General features: G+C 41.4%; 1 protein-coding gene across 6 annotated transcripts in view; it reads left to right on the top strand.

Moving 5' to 3' along the window:
* The first annotated feature begins 10,807 nt into the window (after window positions 1–10,807).
* The window catches only part of pappa2 (pappalysin 2), a 406,366-nt gene continuing 399,031 nt past the window's right edge, over window positions 10,808–18,142 (top strand). For all 6 annotated transcript variants that reach the window (XR_011357548.1, XM_069937526.1, XM_069937524.1 and 3 more), the window contains exon 1: window positions 10,808–11,250. Coding sequence is in view for 5 of the 6 variants with exons in the window: in XM_069937526.1 (XP_069793627.1) it covers window positions 11,109–11,250 (142 nt within the window). In the remaining variant the exon portion in view is untranslated. The remainder of the gene's footprint in view (window positions 11,251–18,142) is intronic.

Here is an 18,142-nt window from a genome sequence, read left to right as displayed (position 1 = left end):
ATTCCCTATGCCAATAGGTGCTCTGTGATTGTAAGGGATTGCTTAAAGTGGTATGTGGGTGGAAATAAAATGTTTGAAAACCACTGTTTTAATTGTAGCTAATTGACTTGGTTTCAGAACTCGAAAGAAAATAGGCCAGTGACTATTGCTCAAGCAAAATATGTAAAGATATTAGAAAAGTTTGGATTTGGATTAAACTTGTAAAAATTGGATTAGGACATTATATAGTAGTCCTAAAGTTGTAACAAATGGGCAAGTGTCCATGTCATATAAGTTTATGAGATCAAGTAGACAAGATTGTCCATTGTCACCAGCTTTATTTGTTTTTGCCATACAACCAATTGCCCAGGTAATTCATTCTGATTTACAAATTAAGGGCTTTAGGGTGGGCCAGGAGCAACATAAAATTAGTTTATTTGCAGATGATGTTTTAATATTTTTGTCTGATCTTGAGTCATCTTTATGGAAATTGCATGCCTAATTGGAAGAATATGGAAATGTTTTGGGTTATAAAAGTGAAATTATACCTTTGACAATGGGTAATTATATTCAGTGCCAGAGGGATACACAGTTTAAATGGCCAAAAGAAGGTATTAAGTAATTAGGAATACGTATGGATACTAATTTCAAAATTTTTATAAATTGAATTATTTGTCTTAAAAAGATTGAGGAAGGTTTTTTTTTAATGGATAAATTACCTATAACTTTAGTTGAAGGGATAAATTGTCTAAAAATGAATATATTTACGAGGATACAATATCTTTTTCAGACATAACCCATATTAATACTTAATTTTTTTCTCTAGAATTAAATAAGCAAATGAGGACATTTCTTTGAAAAGGTAAAATAGTAGAGTTTCTCTTATGAATTGGGAGGATTACATCTTCCTCATTTTAGGAATTACCGAGCACCGCAGATGAGATTCCTTTGCTTTTTTTTGAAAATTAAAAAACTGGGATGGGTAAATATTAGAATGGAATAAAATAGGAGAAAAGAAAGCAGAAGAATTTAAATATAAGTGGGAATTGAAAGTCTTGGTTGCTGATAAAGAGGCACCATTATTGAAACATTTGCTTAAAGTTTGTAATAAAATAAATCAGGATATTGATGGAGGATTTGTATCACCTAAAATGCCATTGATTAACCCTCTTTTGATTTTTTTTTCCAAGAGATAGTAGTTCTTAAATATATGGCACCGTAAAGGGATTGTTAATTATGAAGATTGTTATGAAAGAGGTATATTAATGTCATTTGAGCAAATATGTTATACCTCATAATACTTTTTTTTTGTTATTTTAAAGAGCACATTTGAGAGATAAACTAGGACCAACAATGGTTCTATCTAGCTGTACTGAGGTAGTACTTATTAGGATTGAGAGTGTTAAAAAAATTATTTATTTTATATATTCATTATTACATGCAGGAACTCCTAAATTAGGATTATATAGATCTAGGCCTATAGTCCTCAACATTTTTCTTTCCACTCACATACCACTTTAAGTAATCCCTATGCCTTCGGTGTTCTGTGATTAGTAAGGGATTGCTTAAGGTGGTATATGAGTGGGAAGGGACCCACTGCTCTCGACCCAATTGTTACTGAAATATTTTGGTTGAGAAAAATTATCATTGGCCCATTTCCTTTGGAGTTCTGAAACTGTGCACATAATGAGTCAATTAGGTACAGAAGTTGAATAGATTGAAATCAGATTTATCAGATCAATATTTTAGGTGTGGTGAAGATGTAAGATCTTTTATACATTCACTTCCTTTATTGGAGTTTGGAACAAAGAATCTGTTTTCGATGTCTGATGATAGTTTTACAGTAGAGAAGCTCCCAACTCCCATGCTGACTCAATTGTCCACCTGAGTTGGATGATTTGCTTGCATTTTGCCTCCATATCCTTTTCCAATATCTTTTAGGCATTGCAATTGTACCCAGCTCTGCAGCTTCCTTGGAAAAACACCATCCTCCATCTGTAAAATTCCCTTTCAAATCTTTCCTGATTAACCTCAAACCTGTTGCCTTCAGTTTTTGATTTGCCTACTCTGGGAGTAGGAGAGTGACCAATCACCTTCCCTATGCTGCTTGTCTAGGGCCTGGGGTTGTTACAGAGAGAGAACATAGATCCAGAGGACCCTCCCGTGGTACGCTTGCTGGAGAGAATTGGATCAGAGGACAATCCACAGGACTATAATTAAGAGTGGCAAAGAGGATCACTTGGGTCTTCTTCCCTCCCCACCCCCATCGATATGATCTATGAGGATCGTTGTTTGAAGAGGGTGCTTAAAAATGTTGAGCCTGCACACAGTATCTTTCAGCTTCTCCTGTCATGAAAGTGATACAGGAGTATCAGAGCCAGCACCACCAGGCTGAGGAACAGCTTCTTCCCACAGGTAGTGAGAAGACTGAACAACTAAAGGAACTGCTTACACAGTGATGGTTAAACATTTTTGCCATCTGCTTTGGCACATTCAAGGGCATCACAGGTTCCCTCAGCAGCATCTTGGTTTTCTGAGAACTGGTTTCCTCTCTGCTGCTTACCAGATTGCAAGATGGACACCAGAAAAGGTGATATCTAGTCATTGCATCCACAGGCATCAAAGATGGAATTACACAGAGGAGTGAACAGAGCACTGAGGGTGAAGCGCACATCTGAGGCTGAGGGGAAAGAGCACATCCACAGGCTGAGGCTCTGCCTCTGTATATCTCCATTGTTTGAGACCCAAACAGGTTGGAGAAGATCATCAACAGCTTGTAGTTTCTTCTTGATGAACCTATGAGGTGTGAAGCAAACTTTTAAATGTATTTTGAAGAACACAGAAACAGTCACCTGTCACAAACTACACTGGCTTGGAGAAACTCAGCAGGTCACACAGCATCCAGAGGAAGTAAAAGGGGCTCAGGCCCGAGATATTGGTCGGGAACCAGGCCCGAAATATCAGTTCCCCTTTATTTCCCATGGATGTTGTGTGACCTGCTGAATTAGTTTCTCCATTATGTTTGAATATTACTCCTGCATGAAGGCACAACCCTGCCACAAGAGGACGTTCTTGTATAGGAGCTGAAACTCGGATTCGTGGCTGGGCTCAGTCATTGAGTGATTCTGATCCAGAAAACGAACATCTCTATATTTACAACAACAGTTATTGATCTGGTCAGTTAATCAGTCTGCTCACACACCTGGTGTAATCTTCCTTTGGGCTGGCACAAGTGCTCCACTCCAGCTAGTTTCTCTCAATCCTGTGACATCTTGCAGTGATGAGCATGAATGAATAAGGCAGGGTAACAAAAGAGCACTTCAACATCATCCCTTCTGGTCTCCACTAGTGGCTCTTTCCACACAACAATGCAGTTTCCAGACAGCTTGAAAACTGGCATTAACGGAATAATATTGAATCAAACATGGGACTGAAATGGCCCTCCCTCTGTGTTACACCATCTCACGACTACTGCGTGTGTCACTATTATTCAGATATCTTGGGGAATGCATCTTTCAATATGTGTTGAGGTCGCAGTGTGATTGCAGTTAATTCAATTGCTGAGCTCCACTCTGCATTCATTCCACCATCGAGTTAATGAGGTGAGTGGGGTGAAGTTTCAGAGAGACCCATGGGACAACCTTTTAACTCAGAGGGTGGTCTGTGTCTGGAACGAGCTGCCAGAAGAAGGTTTAAAAGAGGGTGATGATCTCAAAGTTCAAAAGATATTTGAATGGATGTAGAGATGTGAAAGGATATGAAGGACGTGGACCAAATGCAGGCACAAGGGTTGAGCCCATAACAGCAACTTGGTCAGCAGGGATGAGTTAGGCCGAAGGGCCTGGTCTGTGTTGTGTGGCTTGAATGCATTCACATCACTCATGTTCTTCCTTTTTGAGCTGTGCACCATGAGATGTTTGAGAGGCTGTTACACAGGATGCCGTGTAACAGCCTGAGGCGACAATAGCAATTACTTGAGGATGTTAAACAGGGAAGTCTGCAGGCACTGTGATTGTTGTGCATTGCATAAAAGTGCTGGAGAAAAGACAAAGGGCTCAGACCTAACTTCCTATAGATGCTGCGTGGCCAGCTGAGTTTCTCCAGCACTTTTGTCTATTGCAAATACCAGAGGGTGGCTGTTTAAGGTGAGTGAAGAAAGGTTGGGGGCGGGGGGATGAGGTGTCAGAGTTAAGTTTTATACACAGAGAGTGGTGGGTGCCCGGAAAACATTGCCGGTGATGGGACATTCAAAAGGCACATGGCCGTAAGAAAAATCTAGGGTTATGGGAATGAGTTAGGGAAGGATTGGATTGTTGTGGAGTAGGTTTCCATAAGTCGGCATAACATTGTTGCATAACATTCCATGGTGCGGCATGGTTAGCGCAAAGCTGTTACAGCGCTAGCTACCAGATTTCGAATCTGAAGCTGTCTGTAAGCAGATCCTATGTTTTCCCCTTGTCTGCGTGGGTTTCCTCTGGCTCTGGTTTTCTCCCATGGTTGAATAATGTACCGGAGGTGTAGGTTAATTGGGTGGCACAGGCTCATGGGCCAGAAGGGCCTGTTACTATGCTGTATGTCTAAATTAATTAAAATTTGTGGGCTGAAGTGCCTGTACTGAGCTACAATGTTCCATGTTGACACAGTCCCTCTGGTCCAGTGGCAGCTCTTTCCCTACCAGCTTTTACATTGGCCTCACCAGGCTTCAACCTCTCTCAGAAGGATTTCTGCACCTTGGAATGCATTCATCTGAAGCCGGACATCTGATGCTGGAAGACCATCGTGTTTTGGCCAAACTAAAGTCCCTTTGCCAGTCGCAGCGTATGTTCATCTCAGTTTGTTTTTTTTTTTCTGGGATGAGCCAATGGATCAAAAGGTCCCTTGTTATGTATCTGCTCAGGGTAAAAGTCAACAAGGACTACTCCATGCCTTGGTGAACCCAGAGCATGGGTGGAGGGGGCCTTTTGACAATGGACTCATCCATACCATTGGCTCGTTCTCCACAACTTGGTGAACTCTGAGCCACAAGGGCATCTCATAGGGAGGGTGGAACTCCAGGGCAGAGCTTAGTCGAACTTGGTCTGATCTCAAACTAGTTTGTGGCTCCATTCCCTCCCGCTTTCTGCAGAAGGACTTGTATTGCCTGTTCATTCTAATACTGATGCACAGCACAGTAACAGTCTCTGACTGCCTGTCCATTCTAATATAATTTAGAGACACAGCATTGTAACAGCCCCTTGTGGTCCACGAGTACATGCCATTCAAATGCACCCATGTAATCAATTAATTTACTAACCTCTGTAGGTCTGTACATCTGTGGAATGTGGGAGGAAATCCATGCAGTCACTGGGAGAACGTACAAACTCCATTCAGACAGCAGTGGATTTGAACCTGTATCGCTGGTTATGTAATAATGTTGCATCAATCTTACTACCCTAAATATGATCATCCTGTGCCAATCAGTGCAGCTCTCATTTTCTGTCCCATTGATGTCACCAACTGGATAGTTTCCTCAACTTTCCCGCAACATCTCCTCTTCCTTTGCCTTCACAAGGGAATCACTTCCCTCCCTTGCTCAATTCTCTGCCTCATAGTCCCAATGAATGCCCTTCCATCTCTTTGTTTCCTGTCAAGCCACTTCTCCATCTTCCATTTTTATCTGCTCTATTTCTGATGTGCCAACATCTCAATGACTTCCTTTCTTCTCACTCACTGGAAGCCTGATCATGTCCCTTGCATCCCACGCATGTTGATTCTCACTTCTCCACCTATGACCATTCCCTATATGTTGCCTTCCACTCCTGCCCTCCATCCATTCCCTGCATCTTTCCTCTCACTCCTCTCTCAATGCCCATTCTCTGGATTTTGCCTCCCATTCCTCTTCCCATCACATGAGACCCTGTTATGTTTTCCATTGATCTCGTCTTCTGCCTCTCCAACAAGCACATTTGACCAAAGTCAGACATCCAGCAACTCTGACAGATCCCGTACCACCAATATGATCCAAAGACCAGGTCCCCTCCTTACTCAGCTTGCCAATGAAGGTCACCCCTTGTGGACCTTGCCCTATCAGTGCTGCTGTCTCATAGCTCCAGGAACCTCGGTGTGATTCCAACCTTGGGCACTCGTATGCATGAAGTTTTCACCTTCTCCCTGTGGCCCCATGGGCTCCCCCATCCACCCACCCCCACCCTTGGATGATCGGATTTCCTTTCACGAGCTATTTGGCCTCTGTAAACTCCTTGGTGGGAGTGAGTAGTAGGAGGTTCAGTGCACAGTTGAGGGGCACATGACATTTGATGGGTAGTGAATCGATGGAGCCAACATCAACTGGCTGGACCAGATGTGGGAAGTCATAAGAAGAAGCTTGGTAGAGAGCTGGGATGACTAGAGCAGCCACATAGCCTTCTTCTAAACTACAGCAGCTCAATGATTCTCTGACTGTTGATCCTCAGGAGCAGGACTGGGTATCAGGTATGTCAGTCGCAGTGCCTTTGAATCCACCACTCCAATTGTACTCCTTCTCTTGGAGGCTCATACCACCAATGCAAATGATGTGTTCACAGCCAGCTCTTCCTAACACAGAAGCCCCCTGGGATCATCCCTCAGCTCCCTTGACCACCTCCCTTATTGTGAACAGACCACCAGGAGCTAGCATAAGAGCGCTTGAGAGTCAAAGATGTTTAACGCTTGTGCCTCGGACTTTTCAAACCACTCCACTTCTCTCTCCACATATGCTGCCTTAGCTTCTTCCAGCATTTTATTTCAGATTTCCATCATCTGCTGTTCTTTTTTTTTACTCTTCAAAGCTTGTACCAAGCATATGTACAGGAATGATTAGTCAGTCGGGACCATGATGGGTGAGAAGAATGGTCAATACCTATCATTATCATTTGCAGTCAATTCGCACAGATGATGAAGGCAGTCAAAATCATTTACCAGGGTTAAAATGTCAAGTATTGGAGGGCACCCACTTAAGGTGGAGGGATTTTCAGGGAGATGGGAAATCTGTAAGGCCAGGTCTTTGCACAGAGAATGATAATAAAATAGAGGATTTTTTTGTCATAAATAAGGCTTCCAAGGCTAAACAGAAGAACAGGTCGAACGGAATGCTCCTTTCACTCAAATTGAGATGGGGGAAGCACTGAGTTTATTGCAAAGGAATAAGTCTCCAGAAGAAGATGGTTTCCCACCTGAATTTTACAAAGAATTTAAAGATTTATTGATTTCTCTTTTTATGGAGGTATTAGATCAGGCATCGAAAATGCATACTCTCCCAGAACCTTTCTCATCAGTGATAGCTGTGATACCAAAAAAAAAAGATAGGGACCTGTTAAAACTGTCATACTATAGACCTATTTCATTGTTAAATTCAGATTATAAGATTATTGCAAAAAAGTTACCAGATAGATTGACAAAATTTTTACTGATATTAATATATATGGATCAAACAGGCTTTGTTAAAAAAGAGACAATCTGCTGACAATGTAACTAGATTTCTTATTATAATTCATATGGCACAAAAGAGAGGGGATTTTAGTGTTGTGATGGCTCTAGATGCAGAAATGTTTGATAGACTTCAATTTGATTTCTTATTTAAAGTTCTGGAAAGATTTGGATTAGGACAGAGATTTTCAAATTGGATTATTGCATTGAATAATGAGCCTAAACCCACAGTAGTAACAGTTTTGCACTATTCCAGTTAATTAGGTCCAATAGATAAGGATGTCCATTATCTCCAGCTTTATTTATTTTAGCTATAGAACCACTTGCAAAAGCAATTCAGTGTGAAACTGATATTAAGGGATTTAGGATTAATCAAGAGGAATATAAAATTAATTTATTTGCTGGAGATGCTTTGATATATCTGACAGAACTAACAAATTCATTACGAAAGCTGCACTTAAAATTGGAAGAATGTGGGGAAGGTTCGTGCTATAAAATACATTGGGACAAAAGCAAAATTATATATTTTATGGGAGGGGATTATAGTCAATGTTGAAGAGATACTTAATTTAAATGACCAATAAATGGGATAAAATATTTAGGGATTTGCATAGATAACAATTTAAATAATTTGCATAAACTGATTTTTTTTCACCTTTACTTAAAAAGGTTGAAGATGTTTTTAATAGATGGATGGCTTTGCCAATAACATTAGTGGGTAGAATTAATTGTGTTAAGATGAATATTTTTCCAAGAATACAAAATCTTTTTCAGACACTGCCAATATCTTTACCTCAGAAGTTCTTTTAGGAGTTAAATAAAAATGTAAGAATATTTATTTGGAAGGGTAAGATGTGTAGGGCCTCCTTAGAGAAATTACATGGGAATATGAATTTGGAGGATCACATCTTCAAAATTTTGAAAAATATTATCAAGTGGCACTATGAGATATCTTGGTTCCTTTTTTGAGGAAGGAGAGAAATCTGCATGTGTTTTAAAAAAAAAAATAGAATTGGATAAAATAGGAGAGAGAATAGTAGATGACTTTATATACAAATGGGAAGTGAAATTAATATCCAGTGAGAAAGAAGCCCCTTTGTTAAAACATATGATTAATATTTGGAACAAGATAAATGGTGAAATTGGAATGGGGGGGGGGCAGGGAAGAGAGAGGCTATCACCAAAAATGCCTGATTAAAAAAAAAAGACATTCCTTAAATAATGAGTAATCAATTCTCATAAAGGGATCAGACATATTGAAGATTGTTATTTAGGAGGATATTTGATGTCATTTAATCAATTAAAATATAAATATGGAATACTTAATAAAACACATTCTTTTGCTATTTTTAATCAAGAGCATATTTAAGGGATTAATTAGGCTCAGAAAAGTTATTACCAAAGTGTAGTGATGTAGAGACTTTGATTCGAAAGCAACATTTAAAGAAATTTACTTCTGCAATATATCTTCTACTTCAAATGGGAATTCCGAAACAGGGGGTTCATAAGTTTAGACAGAAATTGGAATTAGATTTAAATGTTAGAATTGATGAACAAAACTGCTCTGATCTTTGTAAGGATAATATTTTACATCAATGGTAGATCTCGCCACAAAAATTAAATGGGTTGAAGTCAGATTGATCAGATCAATATTTTAGATGTGGTGAAGAGGTTGGTACAATTTTTACATTCAACTTGGTCATTTCCTAAGATAAGACATATTTGGATAGATTTAGGAATTTTTTTAGAACAGGTTACAAGAATTAAGTTTCCATAAAATCCAGAACTATATTTAATGGGGAATACATATTGAAGAGACAAGGCCAAAATTGAAATTATCTAAATTCCAGACAGAATTTGTCAAAATAGCATTGGCAGTGGCAAGAAAATATATATGTATAGCAGATACTTGGAAATCAGATTCACATTTAGGTATGGCATGATTGAATGCTGAGATGCATAGTTGTGTTCTCCTCGAGAAGATCACATAATTTAAGAAATAAATATATATTTCTGCAAATTTGGCCCCCTTATTTACAAATTTCAGATATAAATTTGTGGACAATTTTTGAATTTTAGGGACCTGAGTTAATCTTCTCCAAAGAATTAAATAGAATGTATATTGGAGATCCATGTGGTGAGTGGCCATTTTATTGGCAATCATTTCTACTTCCCTTGCTTTTTTTCCTTATTTTTCTCTTTTTTGTTCTTGTCTTTTTCTTTTTGGGTTTCTAGGGAGAGAAGGGGTTGGGGAGAGGGGGTTTTAACCATCATGAAGTGTATAATGGATTTATAACTTTTCTATTTAATCTTTTCAATTTTGTAACTGAATCCATGTATGGACAAAAATTTTAAATAAAGTACTTTTTTAAAAAAGATTCCTTTATTGTTATGCAATAATACAGAAAATGTAATATTACACAAAATAGCCTTCTGCGTGCTGTAAGGAGACAAAGAATCAGTGTTAGTGTCACATGGCACCCCTTACAGAGCAAGAAAAAGGGAAGCAAAAGAGAGTCCCTTCAGAGTCACTGTGTCTGTGGATTTTCTGCCAGCATTTCTGCAGCTGCACAGACTTCTGTTCAATGCACTGGCAAGCTGAGCTCCAGATCCAAACCTCCAACACCATCAGGAAGTCCGAGGCCTTTCAAGAGCCCTTCTTGATCTCAGTACCCTCACAAATCCCAGTTCCAAAACCTGGTTCCTGTGATGTTTCTTTTATTGTTACAAAGAAAGTTGGGTTCCTTTATAACAACTATATTTTATTAGCTATAGAACTCATGAACTCGTGGAGGCATCTACTTTGAATCTACTCCAAGCATTCTATCATTACAGTTCCCATGAGCCAGTCTCCAGCAGCCCTTAGCCTGTGTGAGTCTTCAGTCACTAAGCACCTTGCCAAGGTCACTGCCCTGTAGGATTATCTCCTCTACTTTTCCTTCTTGTTTTGGGTGCCTACCTTCTTATTTACTGCTGTCATCTAGGTTCATAAGATACATCAACTACAATAGTATAAATTAAACATCCATGTGCCAAGATGATGAATATAAAAGGAGTGCTAAATTAACATTCACAGGGGCTGTTTATGAAAGAAGAAAAATAGTGATGTCTTAGTTGTGCAGACATGCCTATAAATGGACCTGTGGTAATGGTTTGGGAAGGGTAGTGCAAGGAGATTCAAGAGTCAGATAGATGTTGGGTTAAAACTGTTTTTGAACTGAGAGGTGCTGGACCTCAGGTTTCTGTATCCTCTGCCTGAAGGGAGCAGGGAGAAGAGATTATGACCAGGGGGTTGGGGTCCATTATGATGTGAGCTGCCATCTGTTCCTGATTGGCTGAAAGCATGGTGACCAGGATGATAAGTAGGAAACAATGATGTGTGGTCAGTGAGTTGATGTGAATGGCTCCCATGAGGGCAATGCATTGCTCTTGTCTGTCTGGCTCTGACTGGAACCAGTAGTCATCCTCACTGGTGTCTGCTAATTGCTGTGTGATGCCCTGGTGTGATGGCTGGATGTGGCCTGCAGAGATGACTGGTGCAATAGGAGTGTAAATCTTCTACCCATGCGTACTTGTACAAGACCCCTTACAGTTTTCCCAAGCTTTCTTTGGTGGAGACCTTGGAGCATTGTGGGTGCAGCATCTCCCTCCTGATGTTCAAGGGTCCGCAGAGACCCTTTCCCTGAATGGCCCCCTCCTCTCTATCCATGTGGAGGCTGATGGATACACCTGATGGCAGAGAATTCCTCTGGTATCTTGGACAGTGGAATTCAGCATGCTGGGAGGTGACTACACCATTTACAACTTTGAAGAAAGCAGGAGACAAAGGTAAGATTGTCATTGTGACTTTGACTGGTCGAGACAAGTTGTCCCAACAGGTCCTTGTGACAGTGAAGGGTTTTATTCTCTGGAGCTGGTGAAGATCTAAACTGCCCCTCCTTGAAGAAAGACAAACTCCTGAGGGGTGCATATGGGATCCCTGTTCCCTGAAGGTGATGGGAATATTGCCCAAAATCTACCACCTTCTTCTCCTGCCTCTGCAGGCTGCTTGACCTGATCATGCTAGAGGCTTCATGGGCAGATTTTGGGGATGTTGATGATTGCAGAGAAAGGGATCAGAAGTTCCAGCCACTGTATCTTGGGTGCAGATGAGAGTTGTGTTATCACCCCAATGGTTGGCAGGACATTACAAATTTGAAATTCATCAATGACCCTTAAAATAGAGATGGGAATGAGTTCTTCATTGGCACCAAACATCACATCATTTGCATCTTGAACATGGTATTCATTGGATTTTTGTGACCCAAATTGGCAGATTGGCATTAACAGTAGATAACACTGACGATTTCACCTGTATGCTTCTGGTGTCTACACACAACGGGGTTTGCCAAGAGGCATAAAATGTATTAAAACATAAGCTTGTGATCCAAGCTATAATCTGGAAAGAAATTGGCACTGTTAATACAGAAAGATTAGCTATCTCCAAACTATATCTTTGTTTATTGTCACAGCTGTTTCTATGTTCATTCTATTTTCTCCAAAAAAGTTTTTCATACTGCCTGTTATTCCTGCTACATTCTTTACAACCGGGTCTTGGTCAGGTCCTGCACTCTGTCCAATCCTTTGAGCATTTGAAATGTTTCTATGAGATCCCCTCTCATTCTTCTATACTCCAATGAATAGAGTCCAAGAGCTGCTAAGCGTTCCTCATATGTTAGCCCTTGCATTCCTGAAATCATCCTGGTAAATCTTCTCTGTACTCTCTCCAACATCAGTACATCCCTTCAAAGATAAGGGGCCCAAAACCACACACGGTACTCCAAATGAAGTCTTACCAGTACCCCATAGAACCTCATCAGCACCTCTTTATTCTTATACACTATTTCCTTTGAAATGAATGCTAACATAGCATTTACCTTCTTTACTACTGATCCAACCTGGAGGTTAATATTTAGGTTATCCAGCACAAGGACCCCCAAGTCCATTTGCACTTCTGAATTTTGAATTTTATCCCCATCCAAATAATCTGCCTGTTTATTTCCTCTTCCAAAATATACAACCATACATTTCTCAACATTGTATCTCATCTGCCATTATTTTGCCCTCTCTCCTAAGCTGTTCAAGTCTCTCTGCAACCTTTCGGTTTCTTCAACACTTCCTACTCCACCAAAAATCTTGGTGTCATCTGCAAACCTGGCCATAAAGCCATTCACTTCATAATCTAAATCATCAATATACATTGTAAAAAGAAATGGCTCTAACACCAACCCCTGCAGAACACCACTAGTTACCAGCAACCAACCAGAACAGGGTCCCTTTATTTCCTTTCTGCCTATCAGCAATACTCCACCCAATCTAATATTGTAGTATAGAAGGTTGTCATTAGTTACAACAGGATATTGATAGAATGCAGAATTTGGTGGAGAAGTGGCAGATAAATATGAAGTGATGCATTTTGGAAGCTTAAACTTGAAGGTGGAGTACATGGTTAATGGCAGGATTCTTAATAGTGTGGAATAACAGAGAGAACTGGCATCTAAATCTATAGATCTCACAATGTTGCCATGCAGATTGACAGGATAGTTAAAATGGCTTATGGTTTGGTGCCTTTATTTGTCAGAGGATCTTGGCGCCTCACAGTTTGGCGGGCAGCAGCCTCCTTTGAAGAAGACCGCAGAGCCCACCTCACTGACAAAAGGCAAAGGAGGAAAAACCCAACACCCAACCCCAACCAACCAATTTTCCCTTGCAACCGCTGCAATCGTGTCTGCCTGTCCCGCATCGGACTGGTCAGCCACAAACGAGCCTGCAGCTGACGTGGACTTTTTACCCCCTCCATAAATCTTCGTCCGCGAAGCCAAGCCAAAGAAGAAAAAGAAGAAAGAAAAGAAGAAGAAGGATTGAGTTCAAGAGCCATGAGGTAATGTCGCTGCTCTATAAAACCCTCATTGGAGGAATATTGTGTTCATTTCTGGTTGCCTCATTACAGGAAGGATATGGAAGCTTTGGAGATGGTGCAGTTTTAAAGCCATTTTAATCTCGAAATGAAGAGAAATGCCTAAATTTGAAAGTCTTGTGAACATCTCAGGGAAGTATGGCTATTGCACAAAGAGCAGGATTCATCAGATCACTGGCAGAGCTACCCCCTCCCCCGGTGTCTTCTCCATAGCCACTCTTGGCTGTTGGCCTGTGCTCCTACCCCTGTCCCTTCTTCCCTCCTCCCCCCTGACCTCCTGCCTTTTTATTAAAGTGCCTGCTTTCTCCTCATATCTTGACAAAGGGCTTAGGTCCAAAATGTTTATATATTTGCTTCTGATGGACACTGCAGGACCTGCTGAATTTCTCCAGCAATTTTGTGTATTAGCCATTAGACCAATTAAGTTGATAAAGTGGAATTGATTTTGTTGAAAGATCATTATCATCTGACGACATATACAACCAGACGAAACAGCGTTCCTCCGGACCACGGTGCACACATTTACACACACAATTCACAGCACATAATAAATCACATATGTGCATAAAAATACAATTCTAAATAAATATACATAAATATTTTAGGATGATTTACTTATTTATAGGATACCCTTCATCAATCTCACAGCCTGTGGGAGAAGTTATTTCTCAGCCTCACAGTTCTGATTTTGATGCTTCTGTACCTCTTTGATGATAGTAGGTAATAGATGGAAAAGGATCCCAACAATTCTTTGAGCCCTATTTAAGCAATGCTCTTGGCGATTGTTATCAGTAGAAGATAGGAAGACCGCAATGTCCTTCTTGGTCATTTTGATAATCCTCTGTATTGCCTTCTGGTCTAATACTTTTCAGCTACCATACAATAACCATGCAACAAGATGGGATACTCTCAATTGTGCCCCTGTAAAATGTTGTGAAGATGGGGGCTGGTAGCCTCGCCCTCTTCATCCTCCTTAGGTAGTGTACCTTCTTGGCAAATGAGGAGGTATTGTGGACCCAGCCAGAATGGCATCTGAGGCATCATTCCCTTACTGGGTCAAGATGAAGTAGAGTGTCAAGGCTACAGCATCATCTGTGGAACACCTGTTGTGAAATGTCAGCTCGGTGAATCATGATCCTGATGTTTGCCTCATAGCTGTGATCCCACTGTTTTCATCAATCGTTAAAGATGTCATGCCACAGAGGGTGGTAGAGGCAGATTCGCTGTTCAAAAGAGAGTTAGATAAGACTCTAGTGGGCAAAGGAGTTAAGGGTTAAGGCTGGAAAGGGGTACTGATGGTAGTGATCAGCCATGATCTGTAAAATGGCGGTGCTGGCTCGACAGGCCGCAGGGCCTACTCCAGCTCCTATTGTCTATTGTCATGTGTTGGAGCTTAAGGCACCTGCCAAATCTCACTCGCTGATCAAATGGCGTGGACCCTTTGCTCTTGCCGTGAACTCTGCTGACTTGTATTGACACCACCAATAAGAATCCTTCAGATAGGCTTTCATTGTGCATCATCTTCAGAGGGCCAGCTGGTGTCCTGTAAATCACACAATCCAGGTTGGCAATCTCACACCGACTGAGGGGGTTCATCTCTGTCACCAGAGCTGTCTTTCAGATGGGATTAGGAGGGTGGGGATTTGTTCCGGCATGGACTAGTAGGGCTAAACCGGCCTGTTCTGTGCTGTATATGGTTATATGGGTGCCGTGGAGGCTTCTGGCTGCCTCTTCAGATGGGCACAGAAACACCTCAGGTGATTATGTAAATGTGAGAAGGAGTGTTATTGCTAGTTTGTTTCATGGCTCACGTTTATTCCAAAATCAATACCATTCAATTAGACTATGGTTTATCTCACAGTGGTGTCTGTGGGAGTTTGCTACGAGACAAGAGGCTGTTGTTCCTGCAGTGACTTTTGAAATTGGGAACTAGCTGTGAGATGCTCTTGGATATGCTGAAATCATGGACATTGCTTGATAAGTGCAATAAATATTAATGAAAAGATGTGCACTCCTGTTATATTGACACTAGGGCCGGAGCTCTCTCCACATTATTCATGCTTTGTCCATTTCCCAACTGGTGTCTCCTGAAGGTGAGAGATTATTTGAGCTGTGATGAATGCTTTTACAGCCTCTGCAACTCAACAACACTGATTCAGCATCAACGGCCAGACAGCAGAAAGCAGGTAATGTGGGCACTTTGGCATCGTGATCAGTGTGGTTCATAGGCCCAGGAGACAGGACCGTCCTGGCCTTGAATCCTGCCTTTGTTGAGGTGCTCTACTTGCCTTCCAATATCCTGATGGGGTGCTTGTGGATTTATTGCCTGGTATAAGTTGCCACTTAATTTGCCAAGAGGCAGAAATGTAAAAGGGGAATCGATGGATACGTGAGTGAGGGGAGAAGGGAAGGGGAATTGGCCTGAAGGACTTGCATTGCTGGGGTGCCAATATGGATTTGATGGGTGGAGTGGCCTCTCCCTGTGCTGGATCACTCAATGATGAACAGTATCCATCAGCAAAAAATGAAATGGAACTGAACTGAAAATGCCAAAATTAAGAAGCATTGTGATACATCCGGACACAACTAGTGAACAAATAGTCTGAAACGTGAGAGGAAGTTTGTGGCTCCAGTAAACTGCAAAAAAATTGTCAATTTAATTTTAATTTAGAAATACCATATGTTAACATCCGCTTCCAGCTGAGGAGATCAATATCCCCAAATATGCTCATGTGATCAATTAACCTTCTCACCCTTCTACGTATGGAAACCCATACAGACGGGGAGAACATACCAGCTCCTTACAGACAGCAGGGGATTCGAACTAACTCGCTGGCCCTATAACAGCATTGCTAACCACAACACTAATTGTATGGTTTAATCACAGAATCAGGCAATGAACTGACAATACAAAATTCATGCATTCCATAGGGCCATGTCAGGACTCTTCACTTTGAGACCAAGGCTGCAAAAATAGGAAACTGGTGGAAGAAATATGGGACACCATACGCAGGGAAGTGTGGAGTGGGAGGGAGGTCAGGGATGAGATTGAGGAGAAAGTATGACAAAGTGAAGGCATATCTTGATCTGCTCTGTCCGAAGTATGAGATGATACACCTGGGAATCTTGGAGCAGAAGGAACTGCAACTGCTGTGGAAGGAAGGCATGGAATCCTGGTCAGAGGAATGGAAGGAAATAACTCAGTTGATGCTGCACCCTTCAGCTCTGAGCCAGAAGTATTGACTGCTGTTTCTTCCAACACTCACCTGCTCAATGTTTCCTGAATTCCAGATTTTCATTTTCCTTCAGTTGCATATGAGTAATCCCACTGAAAGGCAAAGTGCAAAAGAGGGCTTGGTGATGGGTTTGAGTGATAGATGTTGGAAATGGCAGCTGATGATGTTGTGAAGGCAGACTGGATGGTCTGCAATATGAAAGCACATCGGATTGCATTGTCTTGAGGTTTTATCAAAGAGGGAGAGGATATGTGTTGGATATGGTCAAGGGACCAGTTCCTCTTGAGGATATTATTCCCAAGAAATGCCATGCAGTTTCAAATCTTACCTTGACACTATGGACTGAACACAATCATGAGTTGAGGTCACCCAACAATATCCCCAGATTGATTGACAGCAGCGACTGCTGTCCCTTTCTCTTGGGTGCTGGCGTTGGGGAATATGGTTGGTGTCTCTGACGTTAACTCTGACACACACAGTTGGGGGAAATGGAGAGGAAGATGTCAGTGATGGTTACCTTTATCACTTAGCATTGAATTGAATTGTTCATTGTCATGTGTGAAAGACATTAAGAAGCTTTGTTTTGTGTGCTTTCCAGATGTTCTATCACATACAGCAGTTGATACAATAACAAAATAAGTGGACAAATAAACAAGACCACAATTTAAGTTTACTTGTCACATTATACTAAATGCAATATGAAAGGTTCTTCTGAGATGGGTCGAACATATTCTGAGCTGCATTCACCACCTCCTGGAGCTGCTTCTGATCTGAAGCAGAGCAGTTCCCAGGCTGTGGTACATCCAGCAAGTCTGCTTTTGATGGTGCACCTGCAGAGGTTGGTGAGGGACAATAGGTGCAGGAGGAGGCCATTTGGGCCTTTGAGCCAGCTCCACCATTCACAGTGATCATGGCTGATCATCCACGATCAGTACCCTGTTCCTGCCTTCTCCTCATATCCCTCGACTCCACCATCTTTAAGACCTCTATCTAACTCTTACTTGAAAGCATCCAGAGAATTAGCCTCCACTGCCTTCTGAGGCAGGGCATTCCACAAATCCACAACTCTCTGGGTGAAAATCTTTTTCCTCAACTCTGTTCTAAATGGCCTACCCCTTATTCTTAAACTGTGGCCTCTGGTTCTGGACTCCCCCAACATCGGGAACATGTTTCCTGCCTCTAGCATGTCTAATCCCTTAATAATCTTATATGTTTCAATCAGATCCTCTCTCATCCTTCTAATTTCCAGTGTATACAAGCCCAGTTGCTCCAATCTTTCAACATATGACAGTCCCGCCATCCCGGGAATTAACCTTGTGAACCTATGCTGCACTCCCTAAATAGCAAGAATGTCCTTCCTCAAACTTGGAAACCAAAACTGCACACAATGCCAGGTGTCATCTCACCAGGGCCCTGTACAACTGCAGAAGGACCTCTTTGCTCCTATACTCAACTTCCCCTGTTATGAAGGCCAACATGCCATTAGCTTTCTTCACTCCCTGCTGTACCTGCATGCTTACTTTTAGTG

This window comes from Narcine bancroftii, chromosome 5 (assembly GCF_036971445.1).
Source record: "Narcine bancroftii isolate sNarBan1 chromosome 5, sNarBan1.hap1, whole genome shotgun sequence".
NCBI lineage: Eukaryota > Metazoa > Chordata > Chondrichthyes > Torpediniformes > Narcinidae > Narcine > Narcine bancroftii.
Note: the sequence above shows the minus strand (reverse complement) of the source record. Positions and strands in the feature narration are given on the sequence as shown.